Source organism: Ruditapes philippinarum, unplaced genomic scaffold (genome assembly GCF_026571515.1).
Source record: "Ruditapes philippinarum isolate M1 unplaced genomic scaffold, ASM2657151v2 ctg3909_1_1_1_1, whole genome shotgun sequence".
Taxonomy (NCBI): domain Eukaryota; kingdom Metazoa; phylum Mollusca; class Bivalvia; order Venerida; family Veneridae; genus Ruditapes; species Ruditapes philippinarum.
Window position 1 is genome coordinate 83894 of NW_026862464.1, and position 24177 is coordinate 108070.

At 32.2% G+C, this 24177-nt stretch overlaps 1 protein-coding gene across 1 annotated transcript; it reads right to left on the minus strand.

Moving 5' to 3' along the window:
* Nucleotides 1–833: 833 nt before the first annotated feature.
* On the minus strand, nt 834–21419 carry LOC132719159 (kinesin-like protein KIF18A). Its single transcript, XM_060702904.1, has 18 exons — nt 21338–21419; nt 16776–17150; nt 16077–16234; nt 15432–15536; nt 13506–13616; nt 12832–13029; nt 12190–12287; nt 11180–11255; nt 10304–10378; nt 9786–9880; nt 7639–7798; nt 7087–7257; nt 6589–6710; nt 5569–5801; nt 4579–4701; nt 2267–3481; nt 1769–1877; nt 834–858 (listed from the first exon to the last, which is right to left on the minus strand). The coding sequence occupies exons 2-18, from the start codon at nt 17146–17148 to the stop codon at nt 834–836; spliced, it is 3447 nt and encodes a 1148-aa protein (XP_060558887.1). The 5' UTR covers nt 17149–17150; nt 21338–21419.
* Between the last annotated feature and the right edge of the window lie 2758 nt (nt 21420–24177).

The following is a 24177-nucleotide window of genomic DNA, read 5'->3' on the forward strand; positions in this document are numbered from 1 at the left end:
AAAGTGCCTACCACTACCACTTCCACTACCATTATTATTGAGATTCAATATTGTATACAGAAGACAATCAGTGACATTTTAAAGTACTTATCAGTACTTATATTTTCAGTACTACTCAGTACTTGTGACATTTTTCAGTACTACAAAGTACTTATGACGTTTTCCAGTACTACTCAGTACATGTGATATTTTTAAGTATTTGTGATATTCATGATATTTTTCCAGTACTACTCAGTACTTGATTATTTATATTATCCTTTTCAGTACAACTCAGTACTTGTGATTATTATATTCATCATATATTTTTCAGTACTACTCAGTACTTGTAAATGTTTTTCATTATTCTTTGCCTGTACTACTTAGTACATGTGTTTTATTAAAAGTACATTTCTAAACATTATGGTACTACTCAGTACATATGTTAAGTTATATTTTCAAGTACTTTTCAGTGCACTCATTTTAGTTTATTTCATGTTTATTTCTTACGTACTTCTGAGTACCAATTTGTAAGAAAATTATTAAAACATGTTATTTACTATGTGTACATTTAATACAATTTAAATTTGAACACATATATTATTTTTATGCCAATTGTACATACAATTTGTATTATAGAAAGAATTTTTTGTAATTATGTTTTTCAATGTATCTTTTATCAAGTTCCATGACGGAGCATGGCTTTTCCGGAGCCAGGGGAAGTTGTCACAAAGATATTTTATCAAACAAAGAGATTATATATTTTACTAATCTGTCCAGTAATCATGTTAGTGTACCTGTTGTTACAGGAAAACTTTTATCAATAGTTTTTCAACATATTATTTTGTATTTGTGTCTTATGGACAAATAAATCTTAATTCTCTATAAGACAGTAATATTACATTTATAATTCTATTTATCACCATGTCTTCATTTCTGTTTGTTGTTAAGGTGAAATGCTTGACTACAAATTCATATAAAAGGCCAGTGTGTTGTTACACAGTACCATTCTGTTGACAACATTAAATACTGGAAATTTATATTACTTTTCTTCTTCATTTTCAAGGTAAGCATTTCATATGTTTATTATTGTCAATTTTTTCTGTAACTTTGTACAATGATTTTTAATAATTCTTAAGCAATTCCTCAAAAAGTTATTTTTATCAATTAATTTGTTGACAACTTCTCACTGAGCGATTTTCATGTATTTTCATTATATTTTTATGTTTAATTTAAATGTTTATTTTATATTTTGTATCTTATCACTTCTTTCTAATATTTGTCAATTGTATTATTATGTTTCAATTCATAAAGTGTAATGTTCTTTTAGTTCCTTTCATTCTTTTATTCACATACATTTTGTTCTTACAATTATTCATTATTTTTCTCATGTTTGTATTTATCTTTTCATTAGACCATTCTGTTGACAACATTAAATACTGGAAATTTATATTACTTTTCTTCTTCATTTTCAAGATCTATACGACAAAACTGAGATACACAGTTGGTGAATAATTCCCCATAGAAACTTGCCGAAAACCCTCTCACTCATAAAAGAAAACTTCGCTCAAAATCCCGCAGACTCTTAAAAGACAACCTCGCTGAAAACTATAGACTCTAAAGCAAAACTTGCTGAAAACCGTAGACTCTTAAGAAACCTTGCTGAAACTATGTTAAAAAAGAGAAAGAACCTCAAAACAATTGGCAATCTGATTATACTCCAGGCTACAACCGCTCTTACAAATCAGATAGCCGCTTGTTTTGATGCGCTTTCTATCACTAATTAACATACCTTCTACTATCACATCGAGGTGATGAGAGCATAGTGTTACAGCCTCCAACTTGTCGTAATGGCTTCCTCTCTGGTGTTGGTGTCCGTACAATGTCAGCATAACTCTTACCTAAAAGATAATGCGGTATATAGAAATTGTAATAAGATTCAAATGAAATTATAATATAAGGCGAAACATTTTTTCTACATCCGTTGAGTGTTGATGTTCAAAATATGAAATATGGTAAATACTCGGTTATCAAAGCCTTTACTGCCACTGGTATATACGGCAGCATTTCCAGTCATGCAAACTCCTGTATATTTCACACACAAAATACACATTTTCAAATCTGACGAACTGCTTCCATTTTTGAACATCCAGTTATTTCTTGATAATCTCTAATATTTACAAAAGATACTTAGGTCAAAATATAAGGCAATGAACAGTAATTTTTTTTTCTCAATTGAAGATGTGTTAATGAAAATTTCTAACATCTGCATAAAACTGTTATTACAAACCTTTAGTAGGAGTATGGTTATTTTCTATGTTGTCAAATTTTATGCACCGTACAGCCTTGGCCTCCCTGTCACCCTCAGAAACCTCAACATGATTCACTGACTTTGTCACAGTTTCTTGTTGTACAGTATTTGTAACTGTCTTTGTCACTGTACCAGAATTTATTTTCACACATTTCTTCTCCACAGATTCCATATGTTTCATTTCTAAAGAGTCTCTTTTATGCTTTGTACAAATAGTTTGTTCATGTAAATTACTGTCTTCAGAAGAAGAGAGATTCTGGGAGAGATTTTGGCCGTCGACTAGAGTTGACAAAGAAGCTAGACTAGTTACACTATTAGCAGACTGGTCCACTATTGTACTAGTCCCGGAATCATTCTCAGGTCCGTAATCTACCGGTAAATGTTCTACACATGTGGTATATCTCTGAGCAGGTTCTACGTTCAACTCCCCACAATGACTAGTTTTCTGCGACATACTCCGAGTATTACAAATTCCATTATCTAACTTTATATTATTGTTTGAATTTACATTCATTTCTTTAGCACACTTATGACAAGTTTTACAGCTGTCAGAGACAACACTGTTTTTCACACTTTTATTATTTTCACTGTCACAATCAACACAAGGTATAACTGTTGCAGGAATGTCAAGACAATCAGGATCGATCGTGAAAGTTCCATCATGATTAGACTCCTCCTCCACTATCAAACTTCTGCGTGTATGTGACTTCACAAGAGACATAGATGATTTTGAATGAGAAGAGGAAAATTTCTTACACTTTGTCATTGTGTCGTTAATTTTGTTAAACCTGGATTTAGGCATAACGTCTAGTTCTAAACTTTCATCTGTATCAAAGTCCACACTTGAACCAACACTGGCGGACCTTCGATGCAAGTTCCTTTTTCTATCATTTGGTTTTTTTGACACTGATGTATTAGTTTTATTTTCTCCAAGCAGATTTCGCGACACTTTTGAATTATTCTGACCAGTATTTTTGGTTAAGTTTTTCACACTATTATATGAGCTTGAAGATTCAGTAAATGATCGAGATTTTGATGGAGTAAATCTAGATTTAGTTGGTGTTAAGCCTGTCTTGTAACTGCCCCTAGCTGACTGACCACCACCAGGTCTGTATACTCTGCTTGTAGACTGTTGGGGTTGTGAGGCTGGCAACATTACACGCTTTGCTTTGGGTGGTGAACATTCATCAACCACTGTAAATAAATGATAAATAATTCTGTAATATTTGTCTATAATCAATGTCATAAACACCATTCAACAAACTCCATTATAGTGATAAAACTATATATGTAATAATCAGTAAAGTTGACTATCTAGCGTCAACAATAATTAATTACCTAAATTGGTTAAGTCATTGTCTAGATAGAAAAATCATCAAACATACACATTGTGAGACACTTCAGTAGAGAATAATTAGGTAAAATGTCCATTATACAAAGCAGCTTACACATAGCAATAAATACATTATTCTTAATTTGAAAATGGTTCCCTTTCTTTTTTTATTCAGGACACAGATTAAAGATATTAATTTTGAGTATGTTGTGGTAAAATAATGCACAGTTCAAGTTATATAATCACAAAGGCCAGTACCAAGGGCATTTGAAGGATAATTCAAGTATTATTGTAATATAGTGCAAGAAAAATATATATAATATCTATTGACATTCTAATATACATGCGCTTATAAAAAGGTAATTCATAAAAATTACATGTATGTTGAACTACATTAAGCAGAAAAGAAATTTTCAAGACATTGATATCATAAATAATGATGCAAATATGATATACAAAATATTATAACATGAATGTTGACACCTCCTAATATATTAGTGTAAGCCATTAGGTGTGATGCCAATAAAACAAATGAAGTCAGGTAAATTACTTTTAAAACAAATTTCAATATCTAAATCAAATGGGAAACAAGTATATCTTAATCTTGCATCATCAAGCAATATAATTATATTGCATGTTTGTTTAGTTTAAACATATTTATAAACTTAAATTAATCACTTTTGAGTCTGCTTCCTGGAACTAACCAGTACTGGTATGAGGAAACAGTGTTGTAACCCAATTAGGGTTCAAACACATGATCCATGGGTAGAGAGGAAGACACCTTAACCAGTTGGCCACCACTCATCTTTATTTCATCATTCAGATGTACTCAGGCATACAACCTAAGTGATAATCTGACACAAACTTTTTTCTTGGTATTTAACCATATTATAATATAAATGTTTCTTTTTAAATTAAAAAATATTATTACAAAAACATGTAACATAAGATGTTTAACCTTTAAATGGATAATTAGCAGGAATTTGGTTGTCCCTTGGTTCATGTTGGGTTGCAGTGAATTCAAATACAGCTCCTGATTTCGTAGCCTCTGAACATCTTTCCTTCCTTTCTTTGATACATTCTGTAAAATGAAAACTAAATTTATTAGCTTTAAGCTAACATGCCTTAAGGTTATTGTCTTATTTTTTTCTGTTGCATTAAGTGCTAAAGGACTAAATTAAACAAGAATATAAGTAACACTGAAAGATTCTCCTGATGTTGATACATACAGCCAAAAACATATGCTTGAATATCAGACAAATCTATTTTTAGATTCAGTGACCATGACACTAGAGACCATCACACTTTTCAAAGTGCAGATGTCCATGTGTAGTAACAACATATCAAATATCTAAGATCAAATATAGGAAACTCTATTGCTAGCCTTGTTGACTTTAACACACCAAACACAAGATCAAACCCAAATCTCATACAAATGTAAAGGTCAAACAAGATACTCTCATACCAAATATCTTAAATATGCTTTAATAAACTACAGTCATCTAGGAGGTAAGTTAGTATTAGTGTTGTTCAGACCTTTTCTTTTCAACACACATCTTTTATTCTTTTCACATCAGATGTGATGAACAAAACATTTATTAATAATAAACTTCAACTGAATCACACCAATATAATCTAAGCCCAGTAGAACTTATGTAAGTCAAAGTTGAAGGGACTTGCACATCTAGATTTCAATTCATGAATCAATCTTAATTTTATGACAACATTTCAGCCATCCACATTGACAAGTGAATTACAAAAGGCGTACTAAAAGGATAGAGCGAAAACTTTACCAGCTTATAGTAAATATATCCCATGTAATTATCAAGCGACATCAAGTCTTGGAAGTTCTCAAATGAAACTTTTTCGGACTGATTATTATCAAATACATCTACAGGGATTAGAATAATAACAATAAGAACAGATTCTCCCACATCTGAATGTATACCTTGCTGACTAGGATCAGGTTTAAGTTGCAGAGATGGAAGGTCCAGCATATCTGTCAGTGTGTAGCCACAGGTGTATATAGAACCGCTCTCCTCGTCTCCCCAGCACAACTCCTGACCGGCAACTCTCTTCTGTATACTGGCATAGTCCTCTGAGAGGTCAGAGGTCAAAATGTTGTGACCTTTCATTATGTAATGCTGCTTCTTCAACAGTTTTAACATTAAGTGAACCAATCTGTAATCAAACCAAATATATTTACAAAATATATACAATTAATGTATTAAACTTTTATGAACAAAAATAAAAGGAAATGTTTGAATTTCTGCAATTAAGCCAAGCAAAGCCTTAGAAAGAATTATTTTAGTCTTCTGCAAGTACAGTCCAACATCTGCAAAAAAATACTGCTTAACAACAAAAGTATTAATTCTTCTGAAAGTAGGACTACACAATAAATATGACCTCTCTAGAGCTGTCTCTCAGCAACAACCAAAACCATTGTCACCCATAGGATGTTACTGTACAGAGGTTGTACTGTACACTGAATTGGCCTTAAATCTCATATATATTCTTTTTTATCTCCTTCCTTTAACAGTGTATGCCATAATCAAGTCATATAGGTTGTACTGCATCTTCTCATGTATCATACTTGGAAATTGCTGTTTTCATTTTCATAATACATTATTACAGGCATGAATCAGCAACTTTCATGAACTAAACTTCCTGATATTTACACTGTATGAAAGTTGTAGGAAATCAAACCAGCAGTAGTAAAAGTGGTAAAAAGTGTGAACAAATCAGTCTGCAGGAATCTAAAGTGAAAAGCCCTTGCCAGCCTGCACAACCATGCAGTATTACCAGACTCAATACTGTTGGCAGACTAACTTAAAATTTTCATCTTAATTTCAGCAACATCAATAATGGACAGACCGAAAAATGGACAAGTCAATTTAAGAAATTCAGCAGGTAGTATTCAATGGTTAAATGATATAAGTAGATAAATACATGATAAGAGTGGACAAACCTTTCATTGTGTAGTAACTCTTTCTCCTGACATCTAACAACTTGTTTAGTATAACTAAGATACTGTTTGGTATCAAGGAGTTCAGACTTTACACCATGTAACTGTAGACTCAATGACAATACCTGCAACAATTTAATAAATGTACACCATAATTTTTTTTTGATTTGGCCTAGATAATATATCACATTCATTATCTTATTTATCAACTTATTCATATTGTAGTATTTATACCAAGACACCTGGAGCAGCTTTTTTTAAGGGGGTTTACGTTGCACCAACACAGAAGAGGTCATATGGTGACTTTCCAGCTTTACTGGTGAAGGAATACCTCAGGTGCCCCTAAGTGTACAGGTCCATATGGATTATTTATAAACAAAGCATAATTTAATATATCTTAAATAAATGAAGACAACAAGAGAAGCATGATAAAAGGAAAAGAAAACCAAAGTGACCATCATTCTACTCCCCTCAATTTTCTGAAAGCCTAATAAACCATACCTCAGGAAGCTGGTTATCTTGTAACCCACATGAATCTTTGATATCCTGCTCCAGATCACCCAGCTGCTTGTAACCTTCCAGTAACTTGCTCCTGGATGACTCGGATGAGATTTTCATGCAAGATGTCTTCTGCTTCATACCATTTAGCATTGTTTCTACTTTCCTCAATGACTGCAAAAAATAATTTATAAATAAACAATTATTTCGTAAATTGTCAAAAAATTAGCTCAGGTAAAAGCAGACTGTTGGGATATTTGTATAATGCAGACGAAAAATCCATATTTTGAATGCGATTCATAAACGTCCTGCTGTTAGTTTAATGTTTTCAAGTGCTTTATATTTTACAAAGAACAAATTAAATTGAACTGGATACATTGAAAAATTCTGCCCAGATTTTATATCAGCAAATAAGAAGTTGAGTATAGTCAACATGGGATGCTTCTTTTGACTTAACTCTTAATAGGGAGAACTGATAAGACAATGTTTTATTTCAAAATTGCCAGAAAAAATGCAAATGATATATAAATAATAATGCTAGTTATGCAGACTAACCTCAATGTTACACGGCTCATCTACTGTGTTAAGACGTGACAGACATCGTTGTTTCCTGTACATCTTCCACTGTAGGTTTCTTAAGGCTATTTCTTGTTGTAGCTGATCAGCATGTAGTGATTGATGACCAACAAAAAACTTTTCTATCTCATTTTGATAACTGTAATGATACATAGAAAACATTCAATATAACATATCAGACGGAGCATGTTTACATCTTTATTCTAGAGACAGAAAAAATTCATACACAACCTTCTGTTTCAGTTCCACACAAAATTTGGTTTAGGTGCAAAACAGCATTTCAATTTGGTCTAGTAAATCTCAGAGTTCCTACTCTATGATATCTTGAAAACTATATGACTTTTGCAGGACATTAGGACCTTTTCACAGTATCATAATTATTTGATGTTCTTGTATTCATTCCTCTTTGCATATTTATATGTCCATTTTTAGTTAAAAAATATAATGACCTCATTCAACATAACACAGGTAATCGTTAAGTCTTGATGAACATTCTGACCTATTTACATTCTGAACTATGAAATAAGTGCAATTTCAATGACAGCCATTTTGATTTCTAGATTTACCATCCTTATCGGGACTGACTATTTCCCAAACTGTCCTGTTCATCTTACAATATCAAGGCAAATTCCCAGTACTTCAAACCCCACATGCCCTCTTATCAAATTCACAAACTTTTCCTGTTTTCCAAGATAGTAAGGAAGACCTTGATGCAAGAACAAATTTTAAAATTGTACAAGGTTACTCTTGCCCTTAGGCCTTTTAATCAGCCTATTAAAGGTAATTATAAATCAAGTTTAATGCTTCACTTAACCCTTACAACACCAAATAACTTAAATAGATTTGTCCATCTTTCAATTTTGACAAAACCATTCATCTTTTTAGGGAAAAGTTTAAAATATGTGCTAAATGAATAGCAAACAGCACATATCATGATCAGATGGTTCAGATCTTGGTCTGCACTGCTGCCATAGGTGCAATCAATTGCAGACAGCAGGATAAAATAATTCAACAACTAGAAATGTGTCCATAGGACACGGGTGCCCCCACCGTGCCACTGTTCTGTCAATCTTTTTACTAAGTCAAGGGAAATTACTCTACAAATACTGGATAAATCCACAAGCAAAACCCCAGGTGCAAATCTAAAATATGCTGAGCAACCTGCCTATAGGTTAAATGACTATGTCAAATCCTTTTTGAGAAACTTGCGACACAAGTTGAAAATTGCAAAAAATTTCTAAGTGAAGGGCAATAACTCTAAAAATACTAAATAAATCCAGACGAAAATACCTGGTGCACAACTGCACATGCTAATCAATATTCCTGTAAAGTAACATGACTCTAGGTCAAATACTTTTTGAGTTACCTGCGACACATGTTGAAAATTGCAAAATTTTACTAAGTCAAGGGCAATTACTCTGAAAATAATGAAAATTTCCAAACGAAAATACCCAGGTGCACAACTACACATGCTGATCAACATTCCTGTAAAGTTTAATGACTCTAGGTCAAATACTTTTTGAGTTACATGCGACACAAGTTGAAAATTGCAAAATTTTACTAAGTCAAGGGCAATAACTCTGAAAATACTTAAAATATCCAAACGAAAATACCCAGGTGCACAACTACACATGCTGATCAACATTCCTGTAAAGTTTCATGACTCTAAGTCAAAAATTTATTGAGTTACATGCGACACAAGTTGAAAATTGCAAAATTTTACTAAGTCAAGGGCAATAACTCTGAAAATACTAAAAATATCCAGACGAAAATACCCAGGTGCACAACTACATATGCTGATCAACATTCCTGTAAAGTTTCATGACTCTAGGTCAAATACTTTTTGAGTTACATGCGACACAAGTTGAAAATTGCAAAATTTTACTAAGTCAAGGGCAATAACTCTAAAAATACTAAAAATATCCAGACGAAAATACCCAGGTGCACAACTACACATGCTGATCAACATTCCTGTAAAGTTTCATGACTCTAGGTCAAATACTTTTTGAGTTACGTGCGACACAAAAGTGAACGGACGGACGGAAGGACGGACGGAAGGACGGACGGACAAGGGTAAATCTAAATGCCCGCCACTAACGTGGGGGCACAAAAATTGTGTAACTTACCCAATGAATGAAGACATGTCTGCCTGTACAACCACCTCTCCCGGTACCATTCTGTTGTCTTCATAACTTTTTAGCTTTCCCTTTAACTCTTTAATCTGACAGAACAAATAAACAATTCAATTATTTATCATAAATATTTTTTTTAAATGTCTTGCAAATGATTAATAATTATTTAATTCAAGTAATGAATTGAAACTTATATTCTGAATGAAAAACAATACATTTTATTTCCCAATAGTTTTACAAAAGTCCCTATTGAAACAGTTGTGCCAAAAGTGGTTATTGTTGAAAAACGTGTAGGCTATTTTATCTACAAAAGTATGATCTAGGCAACTACCAACACAATTCCCAATTTTGATGTAAGCCTATGGTATTATATTTGACTTTATTAATGCACATCTGAACCAAAATGTATTATTATAGGAGTTGGCAGTCCATTCAAAGTTAACATCCATTGCCTAACTAGACAATAGATTGGTCTCACAATCATTAAATCTTTCACAGTAGACCATATTTACCTCTTTTCGTAGCTCTTCAACAATCTTGCCATATTTGGCCATATGAATATCCACATTTATTACATTCTTTTTCAACTGAAAAATTAAAATAAAGCTTTAAAATACAAAATACCAACATTACAACTGGGAAATATTTTTACTAAATTTATATTGGTATTAAACTTATATATCAAATATATGACAACTTATAAATTACATGAACCCCTGGTGTATCATTTCAGACAAGAGATCAGATACATGGGTAGAACCAATGGCTATTTTAGCTACTTACATGTATGTCAGCCCATATAGCTTAATAGGGAGAGCATCAGACAATTAATCAAGGGGTTGTTAGTTTGATCCTTGGAAGAGACTTTATTTTCTGTTACAAATGATCCTGGACAAAGAGTTTAATGGTCGTTTTTCTCTCACCATTGATTCACAAATCATGTTGGATAAGTATTAAGTCACTTGGGGAAAAATAGACATTACAGGTATGTTATCGCAAGAAGTCAGTTAAGTTGTCTGACCACTGAGATATAACAAATTTACATATGTGAAAACTGGGGTAAAAAAAAACAACAGGAAAACAAACATACATCAGCTAGCTTGAAAGTTGCCTCACATGACAGAATACTCAATCAATGGCTAAAGCATGATTCAAATTCAAAACAACAGGCACCATTCTTATTAATGCAGTATTTCAGGCATAAGCCGAGACACTGATAGACTGCCAAATGGATCATCAAATTATCATATGTTTTATTATATATAATAGATCAAATTATATAGAGGCATAGACCTCCGATCTTAAAGTACCAAAATTTAAACCATTAACAACAAATGATATGATGAACAAAACTTTACGCAAGTATTTTATGAAAATGATATACTTACTGTAGCTTTGATATGCTTGGCCCTGTCAGCATATCTTAATGTGTTATAGGTATCTTCATACGACATGGCAGATGGGCTGTAATACAAATTATGACCTAATTACCTCAAACTATTCATGTAATACATTAAGTCATTCTAATGGAACAATACAAACTTCATAATTCTTATAGTGATTTATCCATTTTTGGAAGGGTCTACTAAATGTTCTGTTTCTCATTGAAGAAAAATGCTATATCATACATTTTATGAGTCATTAAGTTTTTGTTGACCTTGTATATCAATTTAATCTGACTTAAAAGGTCAGTGTTACATTTTTCATTAAGTCAGTTACACAAAATTTAACTGGTTTGAAAGAAATTAATTTTTTTTTTAAATTGTACAATATACATTTAATGATTTCATTTAATTAAGTAAGCTGTATTATCACTTGTTAATGTAATATATATTTCTATATCAGGACATCAACTTATATTTAATTCTTGGCCAGCTGGTTGCCACAGATTCTACCCATTCGATCAGCGCAGACTAAAATCAGCCAGTACAATACATGCTTACTACACATCCATGTTGAATGATCATGGTCTGCACTGTTCTTTATTCATTAAGTACATATGAGCCGCGTCACGACAAAACCAACATAATGGGTTTGCGACCAGCATGGATCCAGACCAGCCTGCGCATCCGCGCAGTCTGATCAGGGTCCATGCTGTTCGCTATCAGTTTCTCTACTTGTTATAGGGTTTGTAAGCGAACAGCATGGATCCTGATCAGACTGCGCGGATGCGCAGGCTGGTCTGGATCCATGCTGGTCGCAAACCCATTATGTTGGTTTTGTCATGACACGGCTCATATTTTGAAATCTATCAAATCAATGGTGAATGATTTTGTTGAAATTTCCTACATATAAAAGTACAGTAAGGGTTTAAAGTCATACAGTCAAGAAAATTACATTCCTATGGCACACAGACCGTATGTTGACAATAACATGATTGTAGAAAATAAACATCTACCTGACAGCAGCTATCATTACTGTCTGACAGTTACCACCAAGAGAATCCTTCAGTAACCTCGTCAGCTTGCTGTCTCTATATGGTACATAACCTTTAGCCTGAATTAACAACACTCATTAAAATAATATAGTCAAATCATCACAATACATCATCACAGTTATAAACATATTTGATCTGTGGATGCGCAGGCTGGTCTGGATGCGCAGGCTAGTCTGGATGCGCAGGCTGGTCTGGATGCGCAGGCTAGTCTGGATGCGCAGGCTGGTCTGGATGCGCAGGCTGGTCTGGATCCATGCTGGTCGCAAACGTATTATGTTGGTTTTGTCATGACGCGGCTCATGTATGATAAAAGAAATTAAATTTTCACATGTTAAAAATCAACATGTGCATTCAACACCTATTGGGAGAGAAGATCTAGGTTAATGATAAGGTGTTGCTCTAGACATGTATTGTGAAGTCTTACTTACGGAAGAATTGATACGGTTGGAGTAGAGGTTTTTGCTGTAAAGGGGGCTCAAATAATATTCAAATATTAAAAGTTTACTTTATTTTTATAAGCTTTACAGCCAACCTTAGTTTTATTGACTAAAAAAATAACTTGATAATGTTTTAATTTTGTCTAATATTTGGGGGAATATATACCTTATTTTCTGCCAATGCATTAATGACATTTCCCAGAGCTAGCAGAGATCTGTTGATATTAGCACCCTCTCTGAACCTCGAACCCCTGTTCTTTGTAACAGTTGCTCTCTCTGACCCAGCCAGATCTACAAGACAGAGTTTCGCAATACGAACCTCTGTGGAGATATTGGCTGTACGATCCTGCTGTCTTACAAACACCTATGAATATCAGTTAATATAGCAAGATTTACTTTTTATCTGTGTACATCAATAACAACCTAGCATTCTATGCTTATGTATATACTTAACATTTGAATTAAGAACGACACGGCATCAAATTTCAGTATTCAGATTTTTTTCAAACGAACTAAATGATCCTGACATTTAAACAATTTTATAAACACTTAAAATAAATTCCTCATAACTCCATTCAGATCACCAGATTCGTTCTAAAGTATAACTTACTAGAGACATACTTCTTTATTTGTTGATGATTGGTTGAATGAAAGTATGGATTGCACACAAGACTTGGGACTCACAAATCAAATCATGTAAAAAAAACTAAATTTAAATTTAGTTTTCCGGATAGGTATGGTTATAATAATGAAACAATTCTCATCATATACTTCAAAGTGGGTGATAAGTTAATCTATAGATGTATAAGAGTATTCAGGGAAACTGATGTTATATTTTACCTGTAATACAGCATGTGACCTAGAAGACTCAGCATTGGCATCTGTGGGGTGTTGTGTCCGGTGCTGGTTCCCAAACTGTAACATGTACAGTAACTCCTCCGCTGTCTTTGGCTAGGTAAAATATAAACAAGCAGTGATAGAGATCATTCCTTGCATATCTTTCAGTACAGTTTTAGGAAAGTGGCCAATATTTTTGAAGTAGGGCTATGAATGTTGCTTTTTTCTGTAACAATACTATCTCCACCACATTTGTTCTTTCAAATGATTCAATTCATGATACATATTTTTAAGTCATATGAATTGCAATATAATATGTATCACAATACTGACTTTCAAACTTGAAACTTACAGGTGTTTATCTAAAACCTTTTTTAACCATTCACAGCGTTATTTTTATGCCAAGAAAAAAGCACAAACACCAGGTATCAAATAAACTATCATAAAAACATTTTGAATTCAAAATTCTGTCATGTTTTCAATAATTTTTCATGTTATAAATGACAAATGATCCAATAATTCCATTATTTTCATCTAAAAAGTTAATTATGTCTTCAAATGCAAACATCATAATTGTTACATCTCTATTTTGAAGATTAGCTTATTTCAAACTGTGCACGCTTCTCCTACAATAAATAATAAGGAAAAATATATGAGAGTTTGAGAAATATTTACTATAAAAAATATATGCACCATTCTGCATGTTTCATTCAGGATATTTGCTGCATTTATTACCCTTTTCTCCCTTTCAATATTGTGTAATGTGGGGTTTAGTAATGCATAATTTGACATATTTGGCAGAATGGTAAAGCCAGGAACTGTTTAACTGATTCAAATGTTCATTGATAAACAAATTACAGTCGAGACTGCCTAAGCGACCCCCTGATTTAAACGACTCCCTGTCTTATCAGACCTTGTTTCAGTACTCCCAACGTATTTTCCTATATAAATGGTCTGAATTAAACGACTCCCTGTCATATGTGACAAGCGACCCTAATTGTCTGGTCCCAATGCAATGTTTTGTCTGATTTAAACGACTTTTCACACCTTTTAATTGTCCGTTAATCAGGTAGATAATACCTATTATAACACCCAGAGGGCCAAAATAATTAAGTCCAATTATAATCTAGTACCTAACAAAGTCTACACACCTCTATCTCAATTACACATTATACATGCAGGTATCAAGTGTCTGTTCATGGGAAGCATGATGCAATCGATGTGTGTGTAATGTATATAAAGTGATCTGGGTTAAGACTTGTGTTAGATTTTTTTTTAATTATAGAGTGCCCATGGAAGATTTTTTAGGCAGCATTTTTTTAATTTACCTTTCTATGGCTGCATAATTAATACGAAAAAATATTGATACGAAACCAGATAAAGCTTTGGATATGGATATTTAACACAATTTTTTCATGGCTTTATTTCATAAATATGATGCTCAAATTAAGACTTGTCAATATTGTAAGTTCAAATAAGCATGATTTATAAAGATATCACCCAGTTTAACATTTCATGTAAATAAAGGCCATTAAAGGGAGGTAATTAGAACTTTATTTTCTATAAATTCTAAGTCAAATTTTCCAATAAGAAATCAATGCATGTAATTTATTGATTAAATTTAATGTGCACAAATATTTTCAGTACACATTTTACATATTCTTTGATGTTGGAAAATTGTTTTATTTGCATAATTATATCCATATATATATTTTTTGCAAGTGTCATATACACACAGAAACAATATCTATCACAAAACATACAGGATCTTTTTTTAAGTCACAATGGAATATAGACAGATAGATGATATTTAAATTTAATTTTCTTTGAGACTGTATTAAGAGACTCCCTGTCATATGTGACCTTTTTCTGATGATCCCTTGGAAAGTCACATATGACAGTCTCGACTGTACATAATTTTTAGTTTACCTTGTGTAGGGACAGACCCGGTACAACAACACCTTTCCCAGGATCCTCTCTGATTGGTAGCACTGACCCTTTCATCAGTAGATCTCGGATTGTCTCATTATAAATCTATAATGGAAATTTTATACAAAACATGTTACACTATGTGTGCTCTGATAACCAAAGTGTTTCAATTTAATCTGCTTTAGTCATTCATTTGTTCTAAATATAGGAATGGCCATCAAAAAACACTACACAGGATACACTAGGTCACTTTTGCAAAACAGGTGATCTTGAAATTCATGTTAATCCTAAAATTTAGAACATGTTATTTATATATAGTGAAACAATTAACCACTTACCAAGTTAACATACATGAACATACATGAAACCAGTCAGAAAATTTAAAAACACATATTTATCATTCATATAAAAACTATTCAGACACTTAATCTGTACCATTGTAAATATTTGAAACCGACCAATCCATCCATATGGACAAAACCACTGATCATTTTTAATGAAAATGTCAAATATGTACTGACAGTCAGACTGAACAGCAAACAGTGTAGACTTTGATCAAATGGCAGGAATGTGCTGGTTGATCTTGGCCTGCACTGGATATATTCAGTTGCAGCCTGCAGACTAAGGGTTAAGTTAATATATTACCTCCAAATATGAGACCGCCACATCACAGGTTTTATTGTCCCTCATGTTTTCAATGCGCGAGTAAAGATCCATCATTGTATGGTACATAACGCCTGGGTGTTCTTTACTTCCCAACATTGTATGTGTTTTACCAGCCCCAGTAGCACCATAAGCAAACACTGAAGAAACAATTCTTATATAAAGTCATTGATATTTTATAAATAAAGCATATTTACTTTGATATTTGTGACCATTAAGTTTCAAATTAAACAAAAATTCTGCAAATTAATTCCATCTTTCTTTGACTTGTTTGCTATTCATAAAAATACATCTTTTATTAACCAAGAACCTGAAGAATCACTTGTAAATAGAATTATAAAATTCAATTTCTTACTAACAAATACTCATTATTACTTAAAGCTGGATTGACTGTAGTCACTTATCAAAACACTGGAGAATGTGGTTGTTATTATGTTGCATAAATGACAATTAAAAATAAGATATTACAAAATTTAAGTTCTGTATCTTATTATCTAAATTAATTAAGACTATCATTTCACTTCTGAAACAGAATGAGATATAAATTCAATAAAGTAAAGTCTTTAAGTCAGTGACTCACTGTACATATAAAAAGCACACCAAATAAGTTTAATAAATATATTTATTACACAAAATCCAGGCCAGACAATACAACTTATCAAAGTAAACACAGCTACAAACCTGAACAATTATATCCATTTAGCAGACCTGTTAACACTGTGTTTGTTGTCTCATTGTACACATCAATGTTTGTTGCACTTGCATCAAATACATGATCAAATGCAAACTTAAGGTCTTTATTTCTCCTTTGTCTTATATCCCTAGGTCTTCTCCTCCCTCCACCATATTCATATGAAGATGGTTCCTTGGGGTCAAAAACTAGCACATTTTCATCTACTGCCTGTACAACCTCTCTGAAGTTTCCCTCAGTCTCTTTAACATTAGGTGGACGAATTCTAACAACAACTTTGACATTGCTGCTAGGACCCGAGTCATCAACAACTAAATCAGCATCAGGCCCATGAGGTCGTTTACGTGTGGGTGGCAACGGCATCACTTAAAATAAAAATGTAAATATGTTATGAATATCATTTGTATTCAGGATATTTAAAATAATACACAGGGTTTTTATTTACATCAGACGGAATACTGTCCCAGCCTCGGTGGCATGAAATACCCAAATACTGCCCAAAAATAGCAATATTCATTTTTGTACGAATAAAATATAGATTATAATGAGAAAATGAATAAATATTAATAAAATAACATGACTAAGCTGGCTATAACTTTCATTCCGATGAAATGGGCAGTTGAGATTTTGTAAGAAAATAAACTTGTGAAATAACTTTGCTGATCTAGGTTCATCAATGAATATCTACTTGCAAGTTTTAGATAAACATATGATAATATTAATAGCCGACAATCTGAGATAAGCATCATATACGTCACTGATAAGAGACCTGTTCTAAAAATAGGCACATATCGTAAGTTTCGGACAAAGAATCTGGATTAATCTACATGTAGATTATAGAAGATAATGGTTACGAATACTTTTATTCACATTTCTCTCAATGAAAATGATGTTCCTGGAGTTAAACTTGCGTAAAGCATGATTGAGAAGCATTCTTATGTACAACTACAATGATGATTTAAAAGCATCTGGAAAATAAAGATGGTGTTTGGGGCATTATACTTTCCCTGCATGTCAATTTGAGAAAAATGCTGGCGCTTGGCAATTTGTTTTTGCAACATTAGAAATGGTGTCCGTGAGAAGATATTGTATGATTTTAAGAATTTGGGGCTAAAAATGAAATTGTATCTTTCTGTACCAGATATACCTTACGAATTTTGTTTCTATGTAAAATATGTAGATTGGAGATGTCATGAATCTATCCACCAAAGTGCTGCGATCATTAGATTAATGATAAATATCTTAATTCTTTGATAATTTTAGAATAAGCAAAACTCTGCATTTTTTCTATTTTTACCTAATAAAAAATGCCGATTCTAGTTTCGATTTGTTTTATCAGAAATAATGTATACGTACATGCATGCTTGCATGTATATTTAAATTGCATGTATATTTAAACTTAATTGACAACTGAGGTCCATGATTTAACATACGTGTGTACACTGTTTACGTACAAACAATAAAATATAAGTAATTTGTATTTTTATTTCCCTTGAATATCATATGTCTCACACAAAATATTTGTTGTTAAAATCATCGACAATACTGGTGCATTTTTTAAACTTTTTTTTTCATTAACAAGGTATAAAGATGTATATAGAGGCAGGATAGAGGCCAGAGCAGATCGTAACCTATGTTTAAATGTAACTTTAAAGTACGGTGTTCAGTTGTCCCTTTTCTTTTCACACTAAATTCCATTTCCAACTTGTTTGCTTTCTACAATTGTATAAAATTTCTTAAAATAGTGCATGTATATACAAAGTAAATATCCACTGATTAACATCATGTATAATGTGTACTCCCTAATCGCTTGTCCAAAAGTCAGTACAGGTGATGGAGTGGTGGTTAGGTAAAATCTATTTTTAAAACAGCGTTACCTTCAGATCGAAGCCTATAATTTGTTGTCTTCATTAAAATTTTAAGGGTTTATTTTTGTTGTAATTTCATAAAAGTGTCCAATGTTTCTTATTTTTTTGTTTGTAATTTAATAGCTTTAATGGTCCTTATAGAATCTATTTGGGTATATTTCTGTTTAAAACACAATGATAGGAGAACGTACAGGGTTTTTTTTTGGCCGATTTTATAGCCGTTATTCGGTCATATTCCCAATTGAAAATAGTATGTTTTTTCCCAATTTTGATACAAAAATTCCCAATCGAAAACTTAAAAAAAATTAATTTAAAAATCGTTCTTTGGGGGAACGTAAAATTAAGCAAATAGCCGGCGTCTAAACAACCCACGTGTTAAGTAGACGCTTGATTTCTTAGTATAAGTTTATCGAGCGTCTTACGATACCGACGACCTTCGAAAGTGAAAGAAAATCAAAATCTTTCACACGTTAAAAAAGCACTGATAAAAACAGAAAAAATGATTTAATGTTTACGCAAGCGACTCTCTCGGAAAAGAGTTGTACATCTGAAACGGTAACGGCGAATGAAACTGCAAGTACTAATGGGAAATCCTTCAACGGTGACTGTGAGTTACCACAATCATATTCCTTCTCGGGGTTTTAAAAGTTCTAGCAACGAGTTTAAATCAAATACAGTTGTCCCTGTCAATGATCAAATGTTATTAAGTTCCAACAAATACGAGTTGAATTATGCATTGTTGTTTTATAGTGGTGCAAAAGTTTGGTATTGTTGCAAATTGTGCGAGTTTTTTTCAGCTACAGATGACAGATAACTCATTATCATATAAATTTGCATGATAGACATTGAGAGAATATTTGTTTTTTGAAATTTATAATTAAGAAATTTTATTTAAAAATGACATTTTTGTTCAAATAAAATTTACCAAATATGTATCAATGTATGAAAAACAGATAAAAAACAAAATGATAAGATTTACTAAATTTTATTCAGAGTCAATTACTATATCTACCATGTATGCACAATACAATAACATAACATTTAAAATAAACACTGTTATTTTCATCATATAATTTTTATTTCCTATTTTATAAAAACTTATAAAGAACTATTAGTTACACACTTCTAATTTAGTAATTAATAAACCTGTGTTTATAATGCTTTATTCAAAATTGTTTCACACTTCTAATTGTTCTTATCTGTTATATAAAATCATATTTTATTTAATCAATATTTTTATGGTATTTAATTTTTGGATAACAAAAAAAAAATGAAATAATATATACATGTAGACTTATAGCTGATAATTCTTTCAGAACTCATATTTATAATTATTTTCCCAGGGAAATTTCACTATATTTATGTCAAAAAAATTTTCTTCATGAATGTAATTGTTTTGCAAGTATGTTGTTATATTATATATAATATTAACCCATAATGGTATTTATTTCATATATTTATCAAATTGAAAAAAAGTGTTGATGAAAACACCAGGTTTTGAGGGTGAAACATCCAGGAGGTGTAAAGTCAAAACACCATACAATAACACAGTTCAAAAATTTTGAAAAATCAGAGACCTACTTTTGTGAACTAAATCCTATAATATTAGAAAAGGAATATATTGCCTCAGGAAACTTGAAAATGTTGTGTTTTTTCCCAATTTTTGGGCAAAATGCCGCTAAAATTCCCAATCTCAAGGGTATGGGTCATGTTCCCAAAAATACTGAAAAAAACCCTGACGTACATTTGGTATGTTTATTTAGTGAAAGCATAAATATATGTATCCATAAATAAAACAGCATTTTTAATATAAAATATTTATTTTTGTAAAGCATGTGATAATTTAGTGCCTCCCCGTTCTCAAAGGTTGAGGGCCACTTATTTTTTAAAATTTACAGCTTATATAAAGCAATTTTGAAAAAAAACATTGTTTTCAGTGAAAGCATTTGATACCAGTAACATTTATTGAAGTTGAACTGTTCTCTTTGACAAATACAGTATAGCAGGAGCTTACAAGCAATCTCGACTCAAACAGTGTTAAATCACAGGAAATTGACATTCTAATCAGCAAATAATTAAAATATAACAGCAAATGTACCCCTCTACACTATAAAAAAACACAAGGAATGCAACGCCTTTTGCACACTCGATACACATTTTAAAAGAAAAAGGAATGTATTTGTGTATCGAAATTACTAAACTAGTTTGTTGAAATTGATTTTCCACGTGTGTAAATAGATAAAAATGTGTATCCAGTGTGTGCAAAAGGCGTTGCCATTCCTTGTGTTCATTTATAGTATAGAGGGGTACATTTGCCGTTATATTTTAATTATTTGCTTATAAAATGTTCAACAGGTCAATTTCCTGTGGTTAAATGCTCAGAAGAAAAAAAGTAAACAGTTAACTTAAAACAAAATAGTAATCAGAAATGAATCAACCGGTATTATTCGCCTGAACAGGTCGAATACACAGTTTTGTTATTATTCTTTTCAAATGTTTGACAGAAAATATCAATGTCATCTTCATGAAATTGTTGAAGTGTAATGAGTTTTCGCGATATATATTCAAAAACGAATTTTAAGTGAAAGAAATTAAATACTTCTTCCATATACAGATTGAATAACATGGTACAATATATTAACTCAGATGCTAAGTAGTCTACATAGGTAAAATATATAGCATACCGGCTGAATAATATTGTTATTTTTTTTCTCATAGATCTATCTTGTTGTTTTCAAAATACCCACGCGAAATGAAACAGCGCTTTTCATTGGCTAGAATTCTGAATAAGTTATGTGTACTGAGCGACACTATCAAATGTTCTGCGTACACAAAACTTTTGATACCCTGTACCAATCAGGACAATACATTACTTTCTTTCTGATTTCTATTTTGAAAATTTAAAATTGATGTTCAATTCCTTCAGTAAAGAAATAAAGATGCTCTCATTGAAGGCAAAATAATTCAGTCGGTACACACTACAAATAATGAACAAAGGATATAAGTATAAGGTGTGTTTATTTTATAAAAATCAGTTCTGACTTTTCTTTAGTGTGTATAAGCAAAATATTGGACATAACATTAGGTAAATATCAAAGGGCCTTTGAGGTTTTATTACATGTAACTTGTGTGCAAACTTTCAGATCTTTTCCTAACTCCGTTAAATCTCAGAATATGTTTTATTGTGAAAAGTCACGGACTTTAATTTAAAAGTCCGTGGCAAAATGAACAAGGCTAAAAAACGTGAAAATCGATTTTTCAATAAAAATTTAAGTCTTTTTTTCTTTATTTCCTTTTGCTGTTTTTTCCAACTTAAGTGCATCACTTTAATCATCTATGCAAGAATTTCATTTTTGTATTTTCTGATCGCAGATCAGGATATACAATGCTGATCGACATTCAGTCTCTGGACAGACCTAACAACAAGTAGTTCTGAAAATAGCTTAAAACTAGCGATATAAAAAAGAAATATTTTTATTTTGATACAAGTATCCAACAAATTACAAGGCATTCAAACTTTAAAAGTAGCGTTGGCTTATAGAATTGTCAATTAATGCACAATCACAAATTACGCGGGTGAATATTATTTTAATTAATGAAAATGCTATTTTTAGCGATGTCGATAGAACCTGGAACATACGATACGTTATAGTACATCCCAGATAGAACGTAGTGCACAAATAAATCTGAAATGTATACAGGTCGGACTGTTTTGACGAGAAGATTTTCGCTAAATTATTAACAATAGTGTTAAACAACAGAATCATCGTGAACAAAATACATCGAAATTAATAAGGATTACAAACCCGAAATGGAAATTCTAAATTTAGAATTATTTGATTTAATACAGGCTATTCTTATAACTTCCCGGGGTGCAGGGGTAACGCGCTCATTTAGGGTGTGAGAGGTCTAGAGTTCAAATCCCGGTAGCGGCAACTTTTTTATTTTATTTTTAAGTGTCTTTTTTAAAGAAGTAGACACGAAATGCAAGGATAAAGTGTAGCTGTCATAAAAAAATTGAACATAAATGATTTTTGATGCAACTCTAGTCATGCAAAATACCGTGTGTATCAAACTGAAACTGTTATAGTAAAACAATCTAAACGCAGTCGCTTCATCTGTGTGCCCTATAAGATGAATTATAGTATATAAAAATAAACTTATACAGGAAAATACATACATATATACAGTACGAATTAGATTGCAAAGATCAGAAAATACCACAGAGCTTGCAGCCCTTAAATTTTGTTTTAAGTTGTTGTTGTTTTGTTTTTTTACCTCAGTACGAGTAGTTCCTTTGACGATACTTTATTAAACCCTTGGTTTATAATTTTGAAATTAATCCCTTGTAAAGCAAGAACACAAACAGACGATTGTCAACATTTTTATTAAAATATGAGCCGCGTCACGACAAACAAACATAGTGCGTTTGCGATCAGCAAGGATCCAGATCAGCCTGCGCATCCGCGCAGTCTGATCAGAATCCATGCTGTTCGCTTACTAACTCTATTACAAGTTGAGAAACTGACAGCGAACAGCATGGATCCTGCGCTGGTCTGGATCCATGCTGGTCGCAAACGCACTATGTTGGTTTTGTCGTGACGCGGCTCATATATATTTTGGATAATATTTGACATTGATTAAACCTGTTATACGTGATTGGGACGAAAGATATGCATCGCCTACGAAAACAGCTAGATCATTTTAAGTCTCAATCTTTTTATGTCCCAGTACGTAATAACTGACATACTTTCAAATTGTTTTTGCCTTATAGACCCTTTCATTTAAGCGATAACAGTCAGGGAAGAGTTACTTCCCTTACCGGATGTGACGTAAATGGGGGATAAAACTATGCAGGCCGCATAGAATATTAGCTTATTGAGAAGTTAAATGCGTAAATACTGATCGTTCAGTTATGATTATAACATGTAAAAATTTACGCATGCATACTAGTGATGGAAATCGGATGAAATTTGTCCCAATCGATTATCGGTTCAGTCGGATGGGACATAATCGATAACTTTCGAATAAAGTCGCGTTAAAAAGAAATAGGGAGGTAACATTTCTTACCAAGGCACTTGATTATATTAAGCAACATGAACTTCATTTAGCACTTTTCAACACAGTTTTAACCTTAAATAGTCATAATTTTACGAAATAGATTTTATATTTCAATGGATGTTAAATAATAACATTAACATAACATTACATCACTATTGTTTACATCACTTATTGATCCTGTTCAACTCCAAATTGTCTCTAAGTGTTTTTTGCGATCGGCAAGGTGTTCCTAAAAGAAAATTACCGTCAGAATTAATTCCCTTTAATACTTTAAACGTTTTCGACGACGTCGCGGAATTTTTGTTTGTGAATCGATTATTGTCGTTTTATATAACAGTAACTGATTATCGGCGACTTGCGACAATCGGAACATCACTAATGCATACATAAATTCAATATCAAGACAATAGGAAAAAAAAACACAAAAAAAACTGAGATTAATTCTCGCTACGGAGTGTAAAAG